Raw genomic sequence first — 20,518 nt, forward strand, 5'->3', positions numbered from 1 at the left:
TTTCTCAAAGTGCAATTGCAAGAAATTTAAAGATTTCAACATCTACGGCCCACAATATCATCAAAAGGTTCAGAGAATCTGGAGAAACCACTTCACGTAAGCGGCATGGCCGGAAACCAACATTGTATGACATTCGATCCCTCAGACGGCATTGTATCAAAAACCAACATCAATCTCTAAAGGATATCACCACATGGGCTCAGGAACAAATCGGAAAACCACTGTCACTAAATACAGTTTGTCGCTACATCTGTAAGTGCAAGTTAAAGCTCTACTATGCAAAACGAAATCCATTTATCAACAACATCCAGAAACGCCGCCGGCTTCTCTGGGCCCAAGATCATCTGAGATGGACTGATGCAAAGTGGAAAAGTGTTTTGTGGTCTGACGAGTCCACATTTCAAATTGTTTTTTGGAAATATTCGACATTGTGTCATCCGGACCAAAGAGGAAGCGAACCATCCAGACTGTTATCGACGCGAAGGTCAAAAGCCAGCATCTGTGATGGTATGGGGGTGCATTAGTGCCAAAGGCATGGGTAACTTACACATCTGTGAAGGCACCATTAATGCTGAAAGGTAAATACAGGTATTGGAACAACATATGCTGCCATCCAAGCGCCGTCTTTTTCATGGACGCCCATGCTTATTTCAGCAAGACAATGCCATGCCACATTCAGCACGTGTTACAACAGCGTGGCTTCGTAAAAAAAGAGTGAGGGTAATTTCTTGGCCCGTCTGCAGTCCAGACCTGTCTCCCATCGAAAATGTGTGGCGCATTATGAAGCGTAAAATACGACAACGGAGACCCCGGACAGTTGAACGACTGAAGCTCTACATAAAACAAGAACGGGAAAGAATTCCACTTTCGAAGCTTCAACAATTAGTTTCCTCAGTTCCCAAAAGTTTATTGAGTGTTGTTAAAAGAAAAGGTGATGTAACACAGTGGTGAACATGCCCTTTCCCAACTACTTTGACAAGTGTTGCAGCCATGAAATTCTAAGTTAATTATTATTTGCCCAAAAAAAAAACAAAGTTTATGAGTTTGAACATCAAATATCTTGTCTTTGTAGGGCATTCAATTGAATATGGGTTGAAAAGGATCTGCAAATGTTTGTATTCCGTTTATATTTACATCTAACACAATTTCCCAACTCATATGGAAACGGGATTTGTAATATTTAAATTATCAGTAGTAACAAAAATGGTGTTACAGCAGCAGTAAGCCTTTCTGTTAAGTCCTGTCTGATTTATGGAAAAGCAACACAATGACAGCAGCAGGCAGCAGATGTTGTGTGTGAACAGTGGGACAGTACAGTGCACAAATGCATGGGTAGGCAAAGAAAACCTCGCTCTTTTAGGTTCCATCCTTGGGCGGCGACTTATTGCAGGAATGGCAGAACTGAAACTGGGGCTGAAGTCCTGTATGTGTGTATATGTGCGCATCTGTATGCGTGAATGGCATGTCAGCTCCCTGTAGAGAGTACTATATTTTGACTGATGAGGTTAAAGAAGCCATTCTTTACCAGAGCTTCTCTTGTGTGTTTACAGATGGCTGATGTGAAGGGGGGATAGCAGAATGAATAACAGAAGAGGAATCTGATTGTTTGATTTCAGATAATGTCCAATGAGATGGGTCCTCTGCGGTTGAGGTCACTGACCTTAAACCAGATGTGGATCAACAATATGTCATGTTGGGCCTCTTTAGTGAGAATACTTCTCAGAGAGGACTAATTTGAAAATCCCCCTTCCAAGGTGTTATTTTCAGTCTCAGGAGCAGAGTTCAAATGTATGAAGCAATCGGCTTTAGATATCTGCAAAGCAAACTAGGTTACTTTAATAACATTTTAAAGGATTAGTCTAACAATTCCCGGTGTGCAGCCTAAATCTTCCCTGGCAAATGGACTGCAAGGAGGGAAACACAGTTTGCTAACTATGTAGGTACACAGGTCTTGGGACAATTGAAGTCATTAATGTAATTTAACATATACTGAAAGTTTGTGTGTATTAAAACATGTGCAAACTTGACAGCACGCGCAAAGCTGATCTACTAAATTTGTGCACAGAAGATGGCTTCTCGTAAACAAGCAAAAGAAGGGGCGCAATCCATTTAATTCATTACTTCTCATTAACTTCCAAACACGCAATTATCCAATGATTCCTTAAGTCTCACTGCAATGGAACAACCCATTCTATGCTCCCCAATTGAAGTCAATGGATACTCTGCTTCAACAATGTTTAATGCATTGTGACGCTACCACAATTAAAGCGAAGAAAGTTTTGTCAGCTGTCATAAAAGTAACAAATTCTGAACAAAAGTTGAACGCATTCTCGCGAATATTTAGTCAAAGAAATGTAAACACAAAAGTACATAATTAATCACTTTTTTTATATTTTATATTTGAATGCTTTGTACTGCTCCATCAATGAACTGCAAACTACACATCCAGAGGGAGATTTATTGTGCCAGGGGATTTTAATCAAGCTAACATGAAAACAGTTTTCCCTCATTTCCATCAATATGTGAATTTTGCAACCAGGGTGGAAGCAAGCTGGACTTGGTTTATAGTAATATTAAACAGGCGTATAAAGCTGCACCACGCCCCCACCTTGGCTCCTCAGACCATCTATCTGTGATGCTAATTCCTGCATACGAGCCCCTGCTGATCACGAAGCAAGCTACAGTGAAGCAGGTGAGGACCTGGCCAAAGGGAGCAATTTCAGCATTACAAGACTGCTTCGAAACCACAGACTGGGACATGTTTAAAGCTGCCGCCACTGAAGATCACCACACATGTGTGGAGGAGTATGCAGAGTCTGTGTCCGCATACATTCAGAAGTGCATGGAGGATGTCAGTGTGATCAAGAACATCCCCACACGGGCCGACGAGAAACCTTGGATGAACAGTGAGGTATGTGCAATGCTGAAGGCTCGGAACAAGGCTTTCAAGTCTGGCGAGATGGTGGCATTAAAATCAGCCAGAGCTAACCTGAACCGTGCCATTAAGGTTACAAAGCGTGCTCAGTCAGAAAGTGCAGGACTTCTTCGAGAACCCTACAAACACTGGACGAATGTGGCAGGGCATACAGGTCATCACGGACTATTAAGCTGCCCCCTGTCCCTGTGACAACAGTATCAACTTCCTAAATTACCTAAACAACTACTTTGCAAGGTTTGAGGCACTTAACACCACTCTGGCGAGAAAATCCATCCCTCGCCCTGATGAGCAGCCGCTCAACCTGGACAGAGCGGATGTCCTGAAAACCCTGAGGAGAGTGAACCCCCGGAAAGCACCGGGACCTGATGACATTCCGGGCAAGGTGCTTAAGGGATGTGCAGACCAGCTGGCTGGGGTTCTCACAGACATCTTCAATATCTCGCTGACCCAGGCTGTGGTAGCATCATGCTTTAAGACGGCCACAATCATCCCAGTGCCTAAAAAAAACATAATCTCCTCCCTCAATGATTACCGCCCTGTTGCACTCATAATGAAGTGCTTCGAGAGGCTGGTAAAGGAATATATTGTCTCCAGACTTCCCCCCACATTCGACCCATACCAGTTTGCTTATCGCTCTAACCGCTCCAGAGAACGGACGCCATCTCCTCTGCACTCCACCTGAGCTTAGAACATCTGGAAGGAAAGGACACATACGTGCAGATGTTGTTCCTGGACTTCAGCTCAGCATTCAACACCATCATCCCGCAGCACTTGGTGAGCAAACTGGCCCCCCTTGGATTCAGCACCCCCCTATGCAACTGGCTGCTTGATTTCCTCACAGACAGACCCCAATCTGTGAGAGTGGGCAACAACACCTCCAGTGCCATCTCCTGCGTCCTGAATCCGCTGCTGTTTATGTTGATGACTCATGACTGCTGTGCCAGGTCCACTACTAACCACATTGTGAAGTATGCGGACGACACGACAGTGGTGGGTCTCATCCGTGACAACAATGATATGGACTACAGGGAGGAGGTGAAACATCTGGTTGACTGGTGCAGAACCAACAACCTGGTCCGGAATGTCAACAAGACCAAGGAGATCATTGTTGACTTCAGGAAGCACCAGTCCAGCCACACTCCACTCTTCATTAACGGCACAGCGGTAGAGATGGTAAGCAACACCAAGTTCCTGGGGGTGCAGATAATTGACAATATAACCTGGTCCCTATATAAAGCTCTTGTATAAAGAGCTCAGCAGCGTATGCACATTTTACGTCGGATAAAAAGAGCACATCCCTCACCACATTCTACAGAGGCACTATAGAAAGCCTGCTGACCAACAGCATCTCTGTCTGGACTGGAGCCTGCAATGCCTCAGACTGGAAGTCTCTCCAGAGAGTGGTGAGGACGGCGGAAAAGATCATCAGGACTCCTCTTCCTCCTACCCAGGAGATCGCAAAAAGCCGCTGCCTGACCAGGGCTCAGAAAATCTGCAAAGACTCCTCCCACCCCCACCAAGGACTGTTTTCACTGCTGGACTGTAGAAAGAAGTTTCGCAGCCCCCGAAGCAGAACCTCCAGGTTCTGTAACAGTTTCTTCCCTCAGGCCGTAAGACTCTTGAACGCATCATAATTAAATTATCACCTCAACTCCCCCCAAAATGGAATAACTCGCTGGACTAAAAAAGACAATATAACATACATCCATAAACGTGGACGCATGTGAAAAAGTGCAATATATTTATCTGTACAGTAATCAATGTATTCATTTATATACATCTATTTATTTTATATATACATTTATATATTATTTATATATATTTATTTAATTATATATGCACCTTATTGCTTTTTTTATCCTGCACTACCAAGAGCTTATGTAACGAAATTGCGTTCTTATCTGTGCTGTAAAGGTCAAATTTGAATGACAATAAAAAGGAAGTCTAAGTCTAACAACGACTTTAGGGGCTGATTAACAAAACCCAAAACGGTTTAAACTTGAAAAATTCTCTGTCAGTGGTTTATATTTCAAGATTGCCGATATGCTTATTTTGCTGACAGATCATCTAAACATAATGCGGAAGTCCTGCGTCCAGGTCAGCCGAGGCCGAGCCCACTTGTCATTGACTTCCAAAGACGCATTTTTATAATTATATCTGCTGAATGACTTTAGGGGCATATTATAAACAAATTACATTGATATGTTTTGGTGTCTGCTTAACTTTTTAATGATGTTTGTTTTTTAATATACAGTATATGAAAGAAGTAAACATTTGCTAAATGCACTTTCTAGTGCCTGGATCATTCCAGTGCACACTCGCAGTTAGTGCCAGAATCTTCCAAAACGCACCTTCAGCGCACTAAAAAAGTGTTTATGCATTGCAGGACTGCTTCTAAAATGCCCAGAAAAAGTGGTACTGTATTTTTTGGACTATAAGGGGCACTTCAAATTCTTTCATGACAGTGCGCCTTATAAACTGTGCACCTAATGTACGGAATAATTCTGGTTGTGCTTACCGACCTCGATGCTTTTTTATTTGGTACATGGTGTAATGATAAGTGTGACCAGTAGATGACAATCACACACAAGAGATACGTGTAAACCGCATGACGCCAGAAAACATAGCTTGATAGATTATTCAAGCTTTACGACTAACGTACTCAGATGTACTATGCCTAAAAAATACTAGTAGTATCATGGTGAGTGTGTGTGTGTGTGTGTGTGTGTGTGTGTGTGTGTGTGTGTGTGTGTGTGTGTGTGTGTGTGTGTGTGTGTGTGTGTGTGTAAGGACTGCAAAATGGCACCTATTAGTAGACATTATCTGGTGTTTTGTTTTGCAATATTTTGCAAAAACAAATGTTTTTACCTTATGGTACCTGCTGATGTGTTTTTAGGATTTAGGATAAGTCCTGAAAATTTGCGCGTGTCCACCCTCTTCTTTTTTTCTATCATCTTCCGCTGTCGTCATTTGTATCATAAAACAGCGTAAAGTTCTAACTTATATCCGTCAGTAGAATTGACAGTTCTTAGACTCCCGTTCTTGGTACAACAACGATGACAGAGAGAAGACGCTGTAGAATGTGAGCCACGTAAATAACACTGCCCTCATAACGGCACACCCTAAAGCAACTGTCAGAAAGCGCCTTGAAGATGGTCTGTAAAACAATATATGCAACATTTTGACCAAAGAGCCACCATTACATGTTATGTAGACCACAAGGAAGTGTTTTAAATTTACACAAAAAAAAAGGCCCCTCTAATGCGCCTTATAATCCGGTGCGCCTTTTTTATGAAAATAGACCTGAATGGACCTGCTATCGGCTGTACGCCTTATAATGCGGTGCGCACTATGGTCCGAATAATAAGGTACATATTTGTTACATGTTTCAAAACATAGCAAAACGCCACAGAATGCATGATAACTTGGATATGCAGTGAATGAGTTTCTCCATGGTGAAAGTCTTATAGTATACGCAAAAACCTCATTTAAATATTGCAGTCTGCACCAGCTATCAATTGTAGTGTACACGCAGTCTTTGTAGCTCAGACGCAACACGCCCACTAATTGGTTGTATTTCAACAAATGATTTCCTCCCGGAAGTGAAAACCAGTTGTATTCAACCAAGCCAAAATGGCTGTTATACAGCAGGCAAAATACACATGAGACCTATAAATTCCTGCAAAAAGCAGATACAAGCAAAAAAATCCAACTATGCAATAGAATAGCTCCATATTCTTTATCAAAAAGTATAAGCATGAAAGTCTACAACTTATTTGCGTGTGGCTGGGTCAAGGAAATTGGTATCAAGACTCTCCCGGATAAATATGCATTGTTTTTACACAGTTAAGGTCGCATTTCATGATTTAACTTCGTGTCTACTGCCATGTTTATTGCTGTTGTTTTAACGCCGTTAAAGAGTATGCATGTTTTCCCATCTTTATCAAAATAACACTATAGATTTCAACATTGTATATGTGCTGAAAGCTTCATTTATGATCATTGCATTTGGTAAAAGTCTCTCTTTTAGGTTTTGCTTACATTTGGGGAGGTATAGCTCGGTTGGTAGATGGCCGTGCTAGCAACTTGAGGGTTCCAGTTTCGATCCCCGCTTCCGCCATCCTAGTCACTGCTGTTGTGTCCTTGGGCAAGACACTTTACCCACCTGCTGCCAGTGCCACCCACACTGGTTTAAATGGAACTTAGATATTTGGTTTCACTATGTAGAAGTGCTTTGAGTCACTAGAGACAAGCACTATATAAATATAATTCACTTCACATTTGATTTATTTCATTTAGACCTGCCAAGTTGGTGCTCGTAGCAAAAATGTGTTTTAAGAAGTACAAATAACATCAAGATAATACTTAAATCTGAAACGCTAAATAATAAAAGTATATCAAACAAATATTTAACGGACTGGTCACTGCACTCTTCCATCCTTCTTGACAAGCTCTCGAGGAACTCTGAAGAAACATTTATACTTTTGCGAATTAAAAGGTTCGTACACCCGAAAACAGCACAAGTATATTGCATTTTTCTTCGAGAAAGGCTAAATGGCGCCTGGTACCTATTGAGAAGAGACGCTGGATTGACCACCACACGGGTTTAATGAGACGGATGTGACGTCATTTTGAATCGAAGCAAGAGTACATGCAATTTTATAGTTTGAAAACGTGTAGAATTTTGATCTTGGTTAAAAGTTAAAAATATAAATATTTTTTTAAAACTTCATATAAAGTAGAGAATACTGCAAGTTTCAAACATTAAGAGGCAACACCGTCCAACAGCTAAAAAAGGTGCATATTGCTCCAAAGTTTCATCCCTAACTATATTGCAGTTAGAATAATCAAAAATATGGTTTAGGTTTCAGGGGCTATGCAGGGGCCAATGGCAACCATTTAATTCAGTTTGCAAAATTTATGTTTAGCACAGTGCACGGGTTACTGGGTGAAGAACAACATTACGGGGGCCCTTCAGGTCAGGACAATTAATCACCAGCGCACCCAGAAGTTTCAAGCCATTACTGGCTCACAGCCGCCGTACTTCAAAATAAACTTTGGATCATTTCACCAAACAAAATATTCCAGGCCAGGCAAGAAGAGCACAAGGCTGGCTGCATTCTTTGCAACAAGGATACAAAAATAATACCACAGAAGGTTTACATATCTCTCCTTCTGGGACAGTGTTTAGGAAATGGTGTTTGTGTTGAAAGCGGTATGCATGGGAAAATACTGCTAAAAAAAATGGTGGATGTACATCATGAGAAGTGGAGGGGTTACTGTATTATAAGTATGTAAACTATACCTGTGCAGACTTGAATTCAGATGCAGAAGAAACTTCCGGCTGTCCCTCAAGCCAGGAAATCTTCAATGGGTTTTCACTCAGGCCGCTTTCATTCCTCACAGCCAGTTCCTGAGATATCGCATACAGTATATTACAGGTTGATGACATGGTGGTGGGGCAAGAACAACTTAGTAGCATCTATACATAGTAAAATAAGCCAAATTAAAGGACATATTGGATAACTGCATGTAAAATAAAAATTTGACTTTACAGGGGCTTGCATGGCATGTAACCAAAAATCAAGAATGGAACTTGAATATGGGCATACAGAGGGCAACAGAAAAGGTGTCTCCAGGCACCAGACAACAAGCAGAAATGCTGTATGGGGTAAAACCACATGTCGTGGTCAGGAAGCAACAAAAACGTGCATGACAACAAAAGGCCTCCAGAGCCAGACAGTGTGGAAGAATGAGTAAAGCCCTACATCCGCAATAAGATCTTAACTTCACAAGGTAAGAGACCAAAAATAGGTTGAGGTAACAGAGACTATCCAGAGGCTAAGGCATCTGTCATGGGTGTCATTATCAGAATGAATTAAACTGTACTTACACAAACCTAAAGGAATCAGGATTCAAGGAAAAGTAACTATGATAATTAGGGCTGTAACAATAAACAATAGTAATGGTAACCTCAGTAAAATTCCCGACGGTTAGTACTACTATTTTAAATTAAAATTATCGAAAAATTGGGATTTGATAACAGCACTTCAGGCTCTTATCCACCGCAGGAACTTTTACAGGAACTTGCCCATTTAACTTGGTAAATGAAATACTCCTCTGCGTTTCCACTAAAAACTACTTGGGTAAATAAAGTTTCACAGAAATTATTTTAGTTCTTAGCAGTAAGGTAGTACTTCCTGAGGAACTTTTGAGAAGAAAGCTGTGCTGTCGAACGCTGATTGGTTGAACACAGTTAGAGCGGTCCTAAAACTTTTCATTCAACATTTCAGCCGCCATTAGAGTATGCAGGAACAACTTGTTTATTTCTTGTATATTTCTATTACAAAATACTTGACAATAAAAATAAGTTAGAACGATATGAACTTTCATGTTGTAAGAACTTTTGTGCGGCATCTGTCTGGTGAGGAAGGCATTTTAGGGGAACAATCTTGCAGTGTTTTTTATTCCGCTGTAGTGTTTGAACCAGTTTGCCGTTTGAAGCTGTTTATTAATTGTGACAAACTTCCTTTAGAGAAGTGGAAGGAGACTTTTAAATGGCTTTAGAGATGAATACTCTGTATTCAGCCGGATTTCGAAGCGCCGACTTTAGCGGCTGACCGAGACTCGGCAACCTCGTTGGATAAATGTGAAATAGAGGAATCAGTAAACAAATGGAACGAAAGTAAATCACATGCAATAGTTACTATTTACTTCATTACATCATGTAACACTTGTCAGCAACACACCTTTTATGGAGTTAATCGCCTCAACCCAAGTGAACCGAATGGTAATCCTAACAGGCTAATTTCTCATGTGTTCATGTTGTCCTTGTGAGATAAACACCAACATTTATTATTCACACAATGTTATTTACTGCTGAAAAGTATCACAAGTGCCCCATGACACTCATGAATTCCTTAGAGGCGGCATGGCGTAGTGGGTAGAGCGGCCGTGCCAGAAACCTGAGGGTTGCAGGTTCGCTCCCCGCCTATTGACATCCAAGTCGCTGCCGTTGTGTCCTTGGGCAGGACACTTCACCCTTGCCCCCGGTGTCACTCACACTGGTGAATGAATGATGAATGAATGATAGGTGGTGGTTGGAGGGGCAGTAGGCGCAAACTAGCAGCCACGCTTCCGTCAGTCTACCCCAGGGCAGCTGTGGCTACAAATGTAGCTTACCACCACCAGGTGTGAATGAATGATGGGTTCCCACTTCTCTGTGAGTGCTTTGAGTATCTAATAATAGAAAAGCGCAATATAAATCTAATCCATTATTAATATTATTATATACTGAAAGGCAACTTTCTGACTTTTGGACACTGTAGACAAAAGCCTGACTTTTTATGCCAAATTTGGTAAACTTTGTTTTTTAAATTATATTGTTTTGTATCTTATTGTGTGTAGTTACTCTGCTTTAACTTTAGTAGAATAAGTATTACCAATGTTTATTTATTTACATGGTATCAATGATATAAATAAACTGTACCACCCCTCTATGCAGTTTGTCATCAGCCTGAATTGTATGAAATATCCTGAACTGTGGAATGCGAACCACACAAGTCTACAGAAACCTCTAGTTCCAGAAACGTATAAGTTCCTGAACTTTTGGCCTTTTTATAAACTCACAAACCGATTAGCGCTAGATCGCCAGTTAGCCTAAATGCGAATATGAATACAAGAGGCATTAACATTCTTCCGCATTCAGAAAAAAATATATGAACAAAACTCAGAGGAATACAACATAGAGGGAAGGGTTTACAACAAAAAGTTAACTTACGTGACACAACATACAGTAAACCAGCAGTGAACCAAAGTGAACACTCAATAATAATTTATCATTAAAAAACTTTCACAAATTAAAATGGAAGAACAGAAACACATTTAAACCCCCACATCAAAATATGGCTCTTGAGAAGTAAGAACTATATTTAATGTTGGTCCAAAAAAGTTAATTTGGTCTTCAAAGAATCATGCAATTTGTTATTCTTATGGCCAGACCTGTGTGTTTATGTTTGTGCTAAAAGGGTTCGGCTAAAACTATGGCCTTCCTCAAAAGTCGTCAAATGATGTATGGAAATAAACACAAAAGTCTCGTTATAAGAATATCAAATTGCAATATTTAATGTTTCTTCTGCCAAGAAAGTGTATTATGTGTTTATTCATTGTAGTTTTTTGTTTTTTTATAATAAAACTTGGTGAAAATATATCAGTGTGTGTATATATTTTTTTCAGCACATTCAACAATACCGTGATTATACTAACTGTGATCATTTTAGTCACAAAAACCATGATATGAAACGTTCATATTGTTTCTATTTCAATATGTATCAAAATTTTACAACGGAAAAAGGACTGTCAAAAGAGAAGGTTGATACTTACGGCTGCCTTTACAGTTGCATATTCTACCACAGCGCTTCCTCTCTTCTTACTTGATATGATCACATTCAAAACATCTCCATACTACAGCAAAGAAAGTCAAAAGAGAGGAAGAGAAAAGCAGACAAATAGATATTTTATTTTATTGCAAAACATGTGTGAACCAGAACATTTAAAACACCAATTAATTCAAATGAACATTGGCGTAAACCAGGGGTCTCAAACATGCGGCCTGCGGGCCAATTGCGGCCCGCAAGAAGTTATTATGCAGCCCGCGCTTTGATATGACAATTTAATGTTGGTGCGGCGCGCGAGTTTAATATGAACGCCGCTTGACAGCGTCAATCTTGCCAACGTAACCAATTTTCCCAGGAAGACCCCTGAATTTCAGGGCACCAATTCTCTTGAAAGCCTCTGTCAATTTTTACCAAATCAACGATATTCAGGTGGTGGCATAATGGCACTGCCTATTGCGCCTCCTGCATCCTGAACTGGCAGCGCGCAAGCCCAGTTATATGTTGCATCTGGCCAAACAAGACGCACGGATGTTGTTGCAAGATATATTTGATCAACAGCTACACAAGTCACACCGAGGGTGGCCGTAAAAAAAATTTAACACTTACAAATATGTGCCAGAATGTGAACCCACACCAAACAAGAATGACAAACCCATTTCGGGAGAACATCCGCATCGTAACACAACATAAACACACCAGAACAATTACCCAGAATCCCATGCAGACCTTACTCTTCCGGGCTGCAATATACACACCCCTGCTACCACCAACCCCCCCACGCCTCCACCCTCCCTACTTGCGTCGGTTGAGGTGTTGAATATTGTAGCCCTGCAAGGTGTTCTGGGTATTTGTTCTCTTGTGTTTAAGTTGTGTTAGGGTGCGGAAATTCTCCCAAAAAGGGTTTGTCATTCTTGTTTGGTGTGGGTTCACAGTGTGGCGCATATTTGTAACAGTGTTAAAAGTTTTTTTACGGCCACCCTTAGTGTGACGTGTATGGCTGTTGAACAAGTACGTCTTGCAGCCACTGACGTTGTTCTGCACAAGTCTCATACAACATGATACAGTGCCGGCACATTGGCTGTGTGATATAAAAGCGTGCGCGATGACGTGTAGTGGAGCAGTAGTCTTCTTATGGGGGTGCACGGACCCCTGGAGGTACTTGAAGGTATGCCAAGGGACAAGTGAGATTTATTAAAAACATTCGAAAAAAACAGCAGCAATTCATAAATCCTTTATACATATGTTTATTGAATAATACTTCAATGAAGTATGAATGTAAGTTCATAAACTCTGGAAAAATAATACAACAATCTAACATTCAGTGTTGACAGCTAGACTTTTTGTGGACATGTTCCATAAATATTGATGTTAAAGATTTCTTTTTTTGTGAAGAAATGTTTAGAATTAAGTTCATGAATCCAGATGGATCTCTATTACAATCCCCTAAGAGGGCCCTTTAAGTTGATGATCACTTCTATGTGTAGAAATCTTTGATTATAACTGAATCGCTTGTTTTTTTTTTCAACAAGTTTTTAGTTATTTTAAAATCTTTTTTTCCAAATAGTTCAAGAAAGACCACTACAAATGAGAAATATTTTGCACTGTTATACAATTTAATGAATCAGAAACTGATGACATAGTGCTGTATTTTACTTCTTTATCTCTTTTTTTCAACCAAAAATGCTTTGCTCTGATTAGGGAGTACATTAATTAAAAAAATGTTCCCGGGGGTACATCACTAAAAAAAAAGGTTGAGAACCACTGTTGTAGAGGACGTTAAAGGCAGTGCAGTCACGGCAGCCCTTAATAATGTAAGCCGGGTGAAAATTGGGAAAAATTCAGGAGAATGGTTGCACCGGTAGATTGTCGGGAGGTGCACTGAAATTCAGGAGTCTCCTGGAAAAATCGTGAGGATTGGCAAGTATGTTGCTAGGGCGGGAAAGCCATTCATAGAAGGTGAATTCATTAAAAAGTGCATGTTAGATTTTTTAAGAAATCTTTTCTTGCGGCCCAGCCTCACCCAGTTTCTGCATCCAGTGGCCCCCAGGTAAATTGAGTTTGAGACCCCTGGGTTAAACGTTCAGTTAAATTCAAGGCTTCAGTCTGTACACATACAGTAAATGAGCAATTACAGGAAAGAAAAGGAGAGGTCGTCATAGCTCTTCCTTGGGAAGAAACTACACTTGATGAATAAAATCAAATAGTTGTCTTTCACCCATGTCACTGTCAGTCAAATTTAGGACCGACAATAAACAGTGGTCAAAAACAAGAGTAAGGAGTGAACATCTCAGCGATTGACTGACCTCTGTGAAGGATGCAAAGAAGGCAGGCTAAACACATATTGTACCAATAATTAAACGAGAACTATGCTGAGCACAGCCCCCGCATCCTTTAATTAGAAAGCAAGGGCTTATTGGTTAAGTAAAGGAAGAAGTTGACCTTTCAGATTTTACTATAAAAATGCAGCATTGTGGGAAAAGGGACTGACGAGGGATGTAAATGCTCCAAAGCAAGACAACAATGGCAAAAGAGACTCTTGGTGACGTTTTATAAAATTCAAAGTAAATTAACATTACATTCTCACCCCTCACCCCTCCTAATAAAAGAAAACAAGAGGTATTATTTCAAACAGCACAAGAACACATACGCAAACGTCTCTGACATACCGTACATGTTTTCCCACACAACGGTGGCTATTTCTCTTACTTGAAACATTAACTGTCAGCCATTACGGCTTGCCATGTCAAACAAAACCCTTTTTTCTCATTAACTTCTAAAAAAGCAAACATACTTATTTTCTTTTGTCTTATGCCCTTTCCACCTGGTTTCCTATTGAGTTTGTGCCAGGGAGACGTTCAAACAGCTTTCATGCATGGCATGACGTCAGTGACACTTGCCCAATCCTCATTTTAGGCCAACCTTTGCCTTACTGATAGCTCATGAGAGGTATGGAAGAATAAGGCGGTGCATGTGTTGCATGAGAAGAGCACATTTCCTCATACCTCCCTTGGCACTGCTTCATCACTGGTAAGAAGGGCATGAATAATGCCCTGAACGTCTTTAAAAGAGCACTGCAACATTGCCCTCACCACTTTCACAGCAAATAAACTTAATGGACATTGTTTGAAAAGAAGAAAAAAAGTTAAGTCATGCAGACCTCAAATGCGTGCAATTTGTATGTTACTTTGGATCTTTTGATACACATTAAAATACATTGTGTTAGGGTTTTTTTTAAGTCAGTAAATTATAGACTGTATATGCGAAGGACAGTTGTGACTTTGTTGTGGCAACTGATTCAATAAGTGTCTTGCTCAATATTTTGAATGATTTTATGCAGAGATACAGTGGAACCTCAACTTAAGAATGCCCCAACTTATGAGTGTTTTGAGATAAGAGCTGTCTCTCAGCTAATTGCTAGGATTTGAGTTACAAGCAACCCGCCATTAGCTGGTGTAACAAATGTTACAGTATACCACATAAGATCCGGGGAAAACATCTGGTCTTACTCGCTGACATTAGCTTATAGCTAGAGATCGACATACCTTTGATTTTCCAACCAATCATATGGAAATGGGGTTTGTACAATGTTATAATTAAAAAATAGATTTAATTTGTAATGAACAACAAATTCCAAATCTTTTATCCAAACCCTAAAAATTGTACCAGGTGAAAATAAGAAGTCCAAATCAATTTGTTTTTGGATGGTGACGGTTAAACCCCAAGAAAAACAATTCATTTGCAAACCCCGTTTCCATATGAGTTGGGAAATTGTGTTATATGTAAATGTAAACGGAATACAATGATTTGCAAATCATTTTCAACCCATAATCAATTGAATATGCTACAAAGACAACATATATGATGTTCAAACTGATAAACATTTTTTTTAGTTGCAAATAATCATTAACTTTAGAATTTGATGCCAGCAAAACGTGACAAAGAAGTAGGGAAAGACGGCAATAAATACTGATAAAGTTGAGGAATACTCATCAAACGCTTATTTGGAACATGCCACAGGTGTGCAGGCTAATTGGGAACAGGTGAGTGCCATGATTGGGTACAAAAGCAGCTTCCATGAAATGCTAAGTAATTAACAAACAAGGATGGGGCGAGGGTCCCCACTTTGTAAGCAAATTGTCGAACAGTTTTAGAACATTTCTCAACGAGCTATTGCAAGGAATTTAGGGATTTTACCATCTACGGCCCGTAAAATCATCAAAAGGTTCAGAGAATCTGGAGAAATCACTGCACGTAAGCGATGATATTACGAATCTTTGATCCCTCAGGCGGTACTGCATCAAAAACCGACATAAGTGTGTAAAGGATATCACCACATGGGCTCAGGAACACTTCATAAAACCACTGTCAGTAACTACAGTTGGTTGCTATATCTGTAAGTGCAAGTTAAAACTCTGCTGTGCAAAGCAAAACCCATTTATCAACAACACCAAGGAACGCCGCCACCTTCTCTGGGCCCAAAATCATCTAAGGTGGACTGATGCAAAGTGGAAAAGTGTTCTGTGGTCTGACGAGTCCACATTTCAAATTATATTTGGAAACTGTGAACAAGGTGTCCTCCAGAAGACAGAGGAAAATAACCATCCGGATTGTTATAGGCGCAAAGCTCAAAAGCCAGCATCTGTGATGGTATGGGGGTGCATTAGTGCCCAAGGTATGGGTAACTTACACATCTGTGAAGGCACCATTAATGCTGAAAGGTACATACAGGTTTTGGAGCAACATATGTTGTCATCCAACCAACGTTATCATGGACGTGCCTGTTTATTTCAGCAAGACAATGCCAAGCCACGTGTTACAACAGCGTGGTTTCGTAGTAAATGAGAGCAGGTACTTTTCCTGGCCCGCCTGCCACCCATCGAAAATGTGTGGCGCATTATGAAGCGTAAAATACAACAGAAGAGACCCAGGACTGTTAAATGACTAAAGCTCTACATTAAATAAGAATGAGAAATAATTTCACTTTCAAAGCTTCAACAATTAGTTTCCTCAGTTCCCAAACGTTTATTGAGTGATGTTGAAAGAAAAGGTGATGTAACACAGTCGTGAACATGCCATTTCCCAACTACTTTGGAACATGTTACAGCCATGAAATTCTAAGTTAATTATTATTTGCAAAAAAAAAATAAAGTTTATGAGTTTGAACATCAAATATCTTGTCTTTGTAGTGCATTCAATTGAATATGGGTTGAAAAGGATTTGCAAATCATTGTATTCCGTTTATATTTACATCGATCACAATTTCCCAACTCATGTGGAAACAGGGTTTGTATTTTCACAAACATCTCTTTTATAGGGGTGACCATCTTTTTTCCCATCTTTACTGGAATTTGTCATTTATCAGTCAATACCTTTTGTAGAAGTTTGAAAATGAACTCTTGACAGTAGCCTCCATTTGTTTCTTCATCTTTTTTACACTTCCACTTTAACTAGAAGGAGAAAGAAAACGACAGGTTAGCCATGATGACTTGTCGAGTAAATAAAAGGGTGTGATAGTGATATTTTAAGATTAAGAGCTGCAGGGCATACAATATGTATACACAAGAATATAATGAAGCACAATATTGTACATTGCAAAACTACTCAAAACTTGACATTAGAATTAAGGAGTTGAAACAATGAATCAGTCTAAAATAGTTTCCTTTTCTGGTGAAATATTGTTTCTGTATTTCTAAATCAGACTTGATTCCTGCCATATTTAAGTGTTGTTTTACAGACAATTGCTTTAACAAAAATCTTGCAATATGGCCACCACACTACGAGTTCCAGTGCTGTACTGCTAAAAAAGATGTTGCTCAACTAATCCAATCAATCACAAATGGTTATGTCTCAGCAAATATCACACAAACATAAAACACTATTATTAATGGCAAGCACAAAGTGCTGATTCTGTTCCAGCTCTCTGCTTGCTGTCAAAGAAGAAACATCATTTCTGGGAATCTGCATGTTTATGCAACCTCTTTTAGCCATAATAATGGTGCAACTGAAATGTTAAGGATTTGCTTGAAGTGATGTCCAAGGTTTCAGCTAAAAACTCTCTCTTGGTTTAAAATAAAATAAAATATTTCAGATATAACTGGGAACATGATATTATAAATAAACACCACTTTGCAAAACATAGCATATCATATGAGATGTGGCCAAAGGAATGTTGACCATACATAAAATACAGTGTTTCAAACAAAAATAAGACTCAACATGCCTGAATTACGATGCACAAATACTCAGTATCCATGAATATGGCCCCTCACACTGCCCACCATGGGGCTGCAGTTTGTTGATATAACTGAATAGAAATGTGTTAAGAGAATTCACTCCTGCACTGGAAAGCTATGAAGCTTTAAAACAGATTTCATGTTTAAAATCATCGGCTAACATCAATTATAGCAATGACATTAATAGTTACGACCATTACCAGGATGACATCTAATAAACCCCATTGTGAAAAATCTTAAATTAGGGGCGGAAAAAAAACGTATGGCCTGTTGGCCATAACCGGCCACTTAGGGTTTCAATCCATCCATCCATCCATTTTCTACTGTTTGTCCCTCTTGGGGTAGCGGGGGTGCTAAGCCTATACCAGCTGCACTCGGGTGGAAGGCGGGATACACCCTGGACAATCAGAAAGCAACACAATGCATGAATACCATGCTATTGCTGGGATGTTACTCATGTCAGGTCCGGTTTACATCTCGCCCAATGAATACGCGTGATGGTCACTCTAGCTCCGTTTTCAGTGGGTACTAGCACCAGTTAGCCCTATGCTTGTGTTGTTTTTGGCTGTGCGAATTGTTGAAATCATGTTAACGTGAATTCTTATTACCCATTTAAGTATTATCTTAAAATTTTTTGTATTTCTTAAACACAAGTTTGCTACGAATGTTTCGAAAAGCACAAACTCTGCGAGTCTAAATAAAATAAATCAAATGTGATCAAACCTAAGAGTTTAGCTTTTACCAAAGGCAGAAAATCATAAAGGAAGCTTTCAGCACATACACAATGTTGACATCTATAGTTAGATTTTAATAAAGACATCGAGAAACACGCTACTCGTAAACGAAGCGTGCAACAGCAACAAACATCAGTAGATGCGAAGTTAAATCATGAAATGTAACCTTACCCAAGCAAAAACGATGCATATTTATCTGGGAGAGTCTTGATACCAATTCCTTGACCCAGTCACACATATAGAAGTTGTAGACCTCCATGCTTTTCCAAGTTTCCATCTGTTTTGTAGTGTAGAATGGCGTCTGGAGCACAATAGTTTGATATGTCTGAGAACGCGACCAGTAGATGATCCTTGATATCACTCTACAAATCTTTTTGGATGAAAGTATAGTGATCTATTTCATTGCATAGTTTGATTTTGTTGTTTGTGTTTGCTTTTTGCAGAAAGATTTAAGCCTCTTTTTTACTCAGATAATTTGCCCGCTACTTGCTGTACAACAGCCATTTTAGCTTCGTTGACCACCACTGCTTTTCACTTCTGGGAAGTAGTCACGTGTCAGACTACAAGCAATTTTTAAATCCTGTGCTTAGGGCGCATTTTTCAAATCAGAGTTGAGGTGTGCACTGTTGTTACTAAAGTAGAAGTAGAAGCTCTTCGACTGAACAGCAGGTGGTAGTAATGTGCCTAATGCTAAATAAGATAAAGGCTAACATATTTTCTACTCACCAATACACCAGTAATAGCCAAAATGTCTTTGTCAAAAAGGAAAAAAGTGGATGACGAGTGAAAAGATTTCCAAGCTTTTCCACTGTTTCTTATTTAGTCACATATACTGAACAACAATATAAATGCAACACTTTTGCTTTTGCTCCCAATTTTCATGAGTTGAACTCAGAGATCTAAAACGTATACTATATGGACAAAATACCTATCATTCTCAAATATTGTTCACAAATCTGTCTAAATCTGGGTTAGTGAGCACTTCTTCTTTGCCAAGATAATCCATTCGACCTCACAGTTTTTGGCATATGAAGATGCTGATTGGGCAGCCTAAGGCACACGAGTGCAATAATTGTGCTGTTTAATCAGCATCTTGATATGCCACACCTGTGACCTAGACAGATTTCTGAACAATATTTGAGGAGTAATAGGTATTTTGTGTTGCGTTTAAATTTTTGTTCAATATAGATGAATGTGAAACCTGTGTGCATGATGTGTAATCAACAAGTGTCGGTGCTCAAGGAGTATACTATTAAAAAATACAATATTTTAAAAGCACAACTAAGACGAAAGAAGATTGATTTGTATTTTACTATGTTTTGACAGTTTTATTTTGTATTTGTGAAAAGACTTCTTAAAACAAATATGAGGTGGCTCATATATTTTGTAAATAGATATTTCGTTAAATATGAATATTTTCTAATTACAGGCAATTGTGGTCTGATTGTACTGGTCCAGCGTCCTATACATTTAATAAAAGTAAATGTGGCCCTTGAACAAAATTACTTTGACATCCCTGGCTTACATGATATTAACTAATGGTGAACATTTCCCTTGTACCTATGATATATCTATATAATACTTATTTATTTATTTCAAATTACATTTTAATTGTCTCTTGCTTGTCTCTTCATCCCTCTGTAGCACTTTGACATCTTAGATGAAGTATAAAGTGTCTATGAATATAATGTACCATTATTATTAGTATTATTAAATGTGTATACTTCTACACAACTTCCGCTTTATTAGGTCTAGAAAGTACATATCGCTCTTTCCAGTCTCGTTTCCTAACTACTACTTGCAAAGATTTACCTTTAGTTTTGGGGTGACGTTGGTCCTGGAACATCTCTCGACACCAGAGCCTGAAAAAAATATGAAGAGGATAGGAGTTAATGATGTTAAAGTTAAGGAAAAAACTGAATTGTTGAGGCAGCCACAGACTGTGCATATGGGTAGCCGTTTAATTTGAGCTGTCATGTTGGGATTGCAACAGACCTATGATCTACAGAGTGCCTCTATAGAGAGCTCCAGACTTTTGGGGGCCTGACTGCGTGCAAGTTGAAGATGTGCTGACTACGCTTGAGTAATTGCCCAGCCACAAAAAGAGGTCTAATCTTGCGCCAACACTCCCAACTTCCCTTACCTTCACACACATCCATAGAATTGATTTATGTGTCTATGTTTTCCCTCCAACATTGAAACATGCAAAAATACGAT

General features: G+C 39.4%; 1 protein-coding gene across 7 annotated transcripts in view; it reads right to left on the bottom strand.

Moving 5' to 3' along the window:
- dnajc17 (DnaJ (Hsp40) homolog, subfamily C, member 17) overlaps positions 1–20,518 on the bottom strand; it is a 94,317-nt gene that overhangs the window by 52,078 nt on the left and 21,721 nt on the right. For all 7 annotated transcript variants that reach the window (XR_009806144.1, XR_009806139.1, XR_009806143.1 and 4 more), the window contains exons 7-10: positions 20,114–20,163; positions 16,704–16,781; positions 11,321–11,401; positions 8,244–8,351 (exon numbers count right to left, since the gene is read on the bottom strand). Coding sequence is in view for 1 of the 7 variants with exons in the window: in XM_061895401.1 (XP_061751385.1) it covers positions 8,244–8,351; positions 11,321–11,401; positions 16,704–16,781; positions 20,114–20,163 (317 nt within the window). In the remaining 6 variants the exon portion in view is untranslated. The remainder of the gene's footprint in view (positions 1–8,243; positions 8,352–11,320; positions 11,402–16,703; positions 16,782–20,113; positions 20,164–20,518) is intronic.

This window comes from Nerophis ophidion, linkage group LG03, assembly GCF_033978795.1.
Source record: "Nerophis ophidion isolate RoL-2023_Sa linkage group LG03, RoL_Noph_v1.0, whole genome shotgun sequence".
Lineage (NCBI taxonomy): Eukaryota > Metazoa > Chordata > Actinopteri > Syngnathiformes > Syngnathidae > Nerophis > Nerophis ophidion.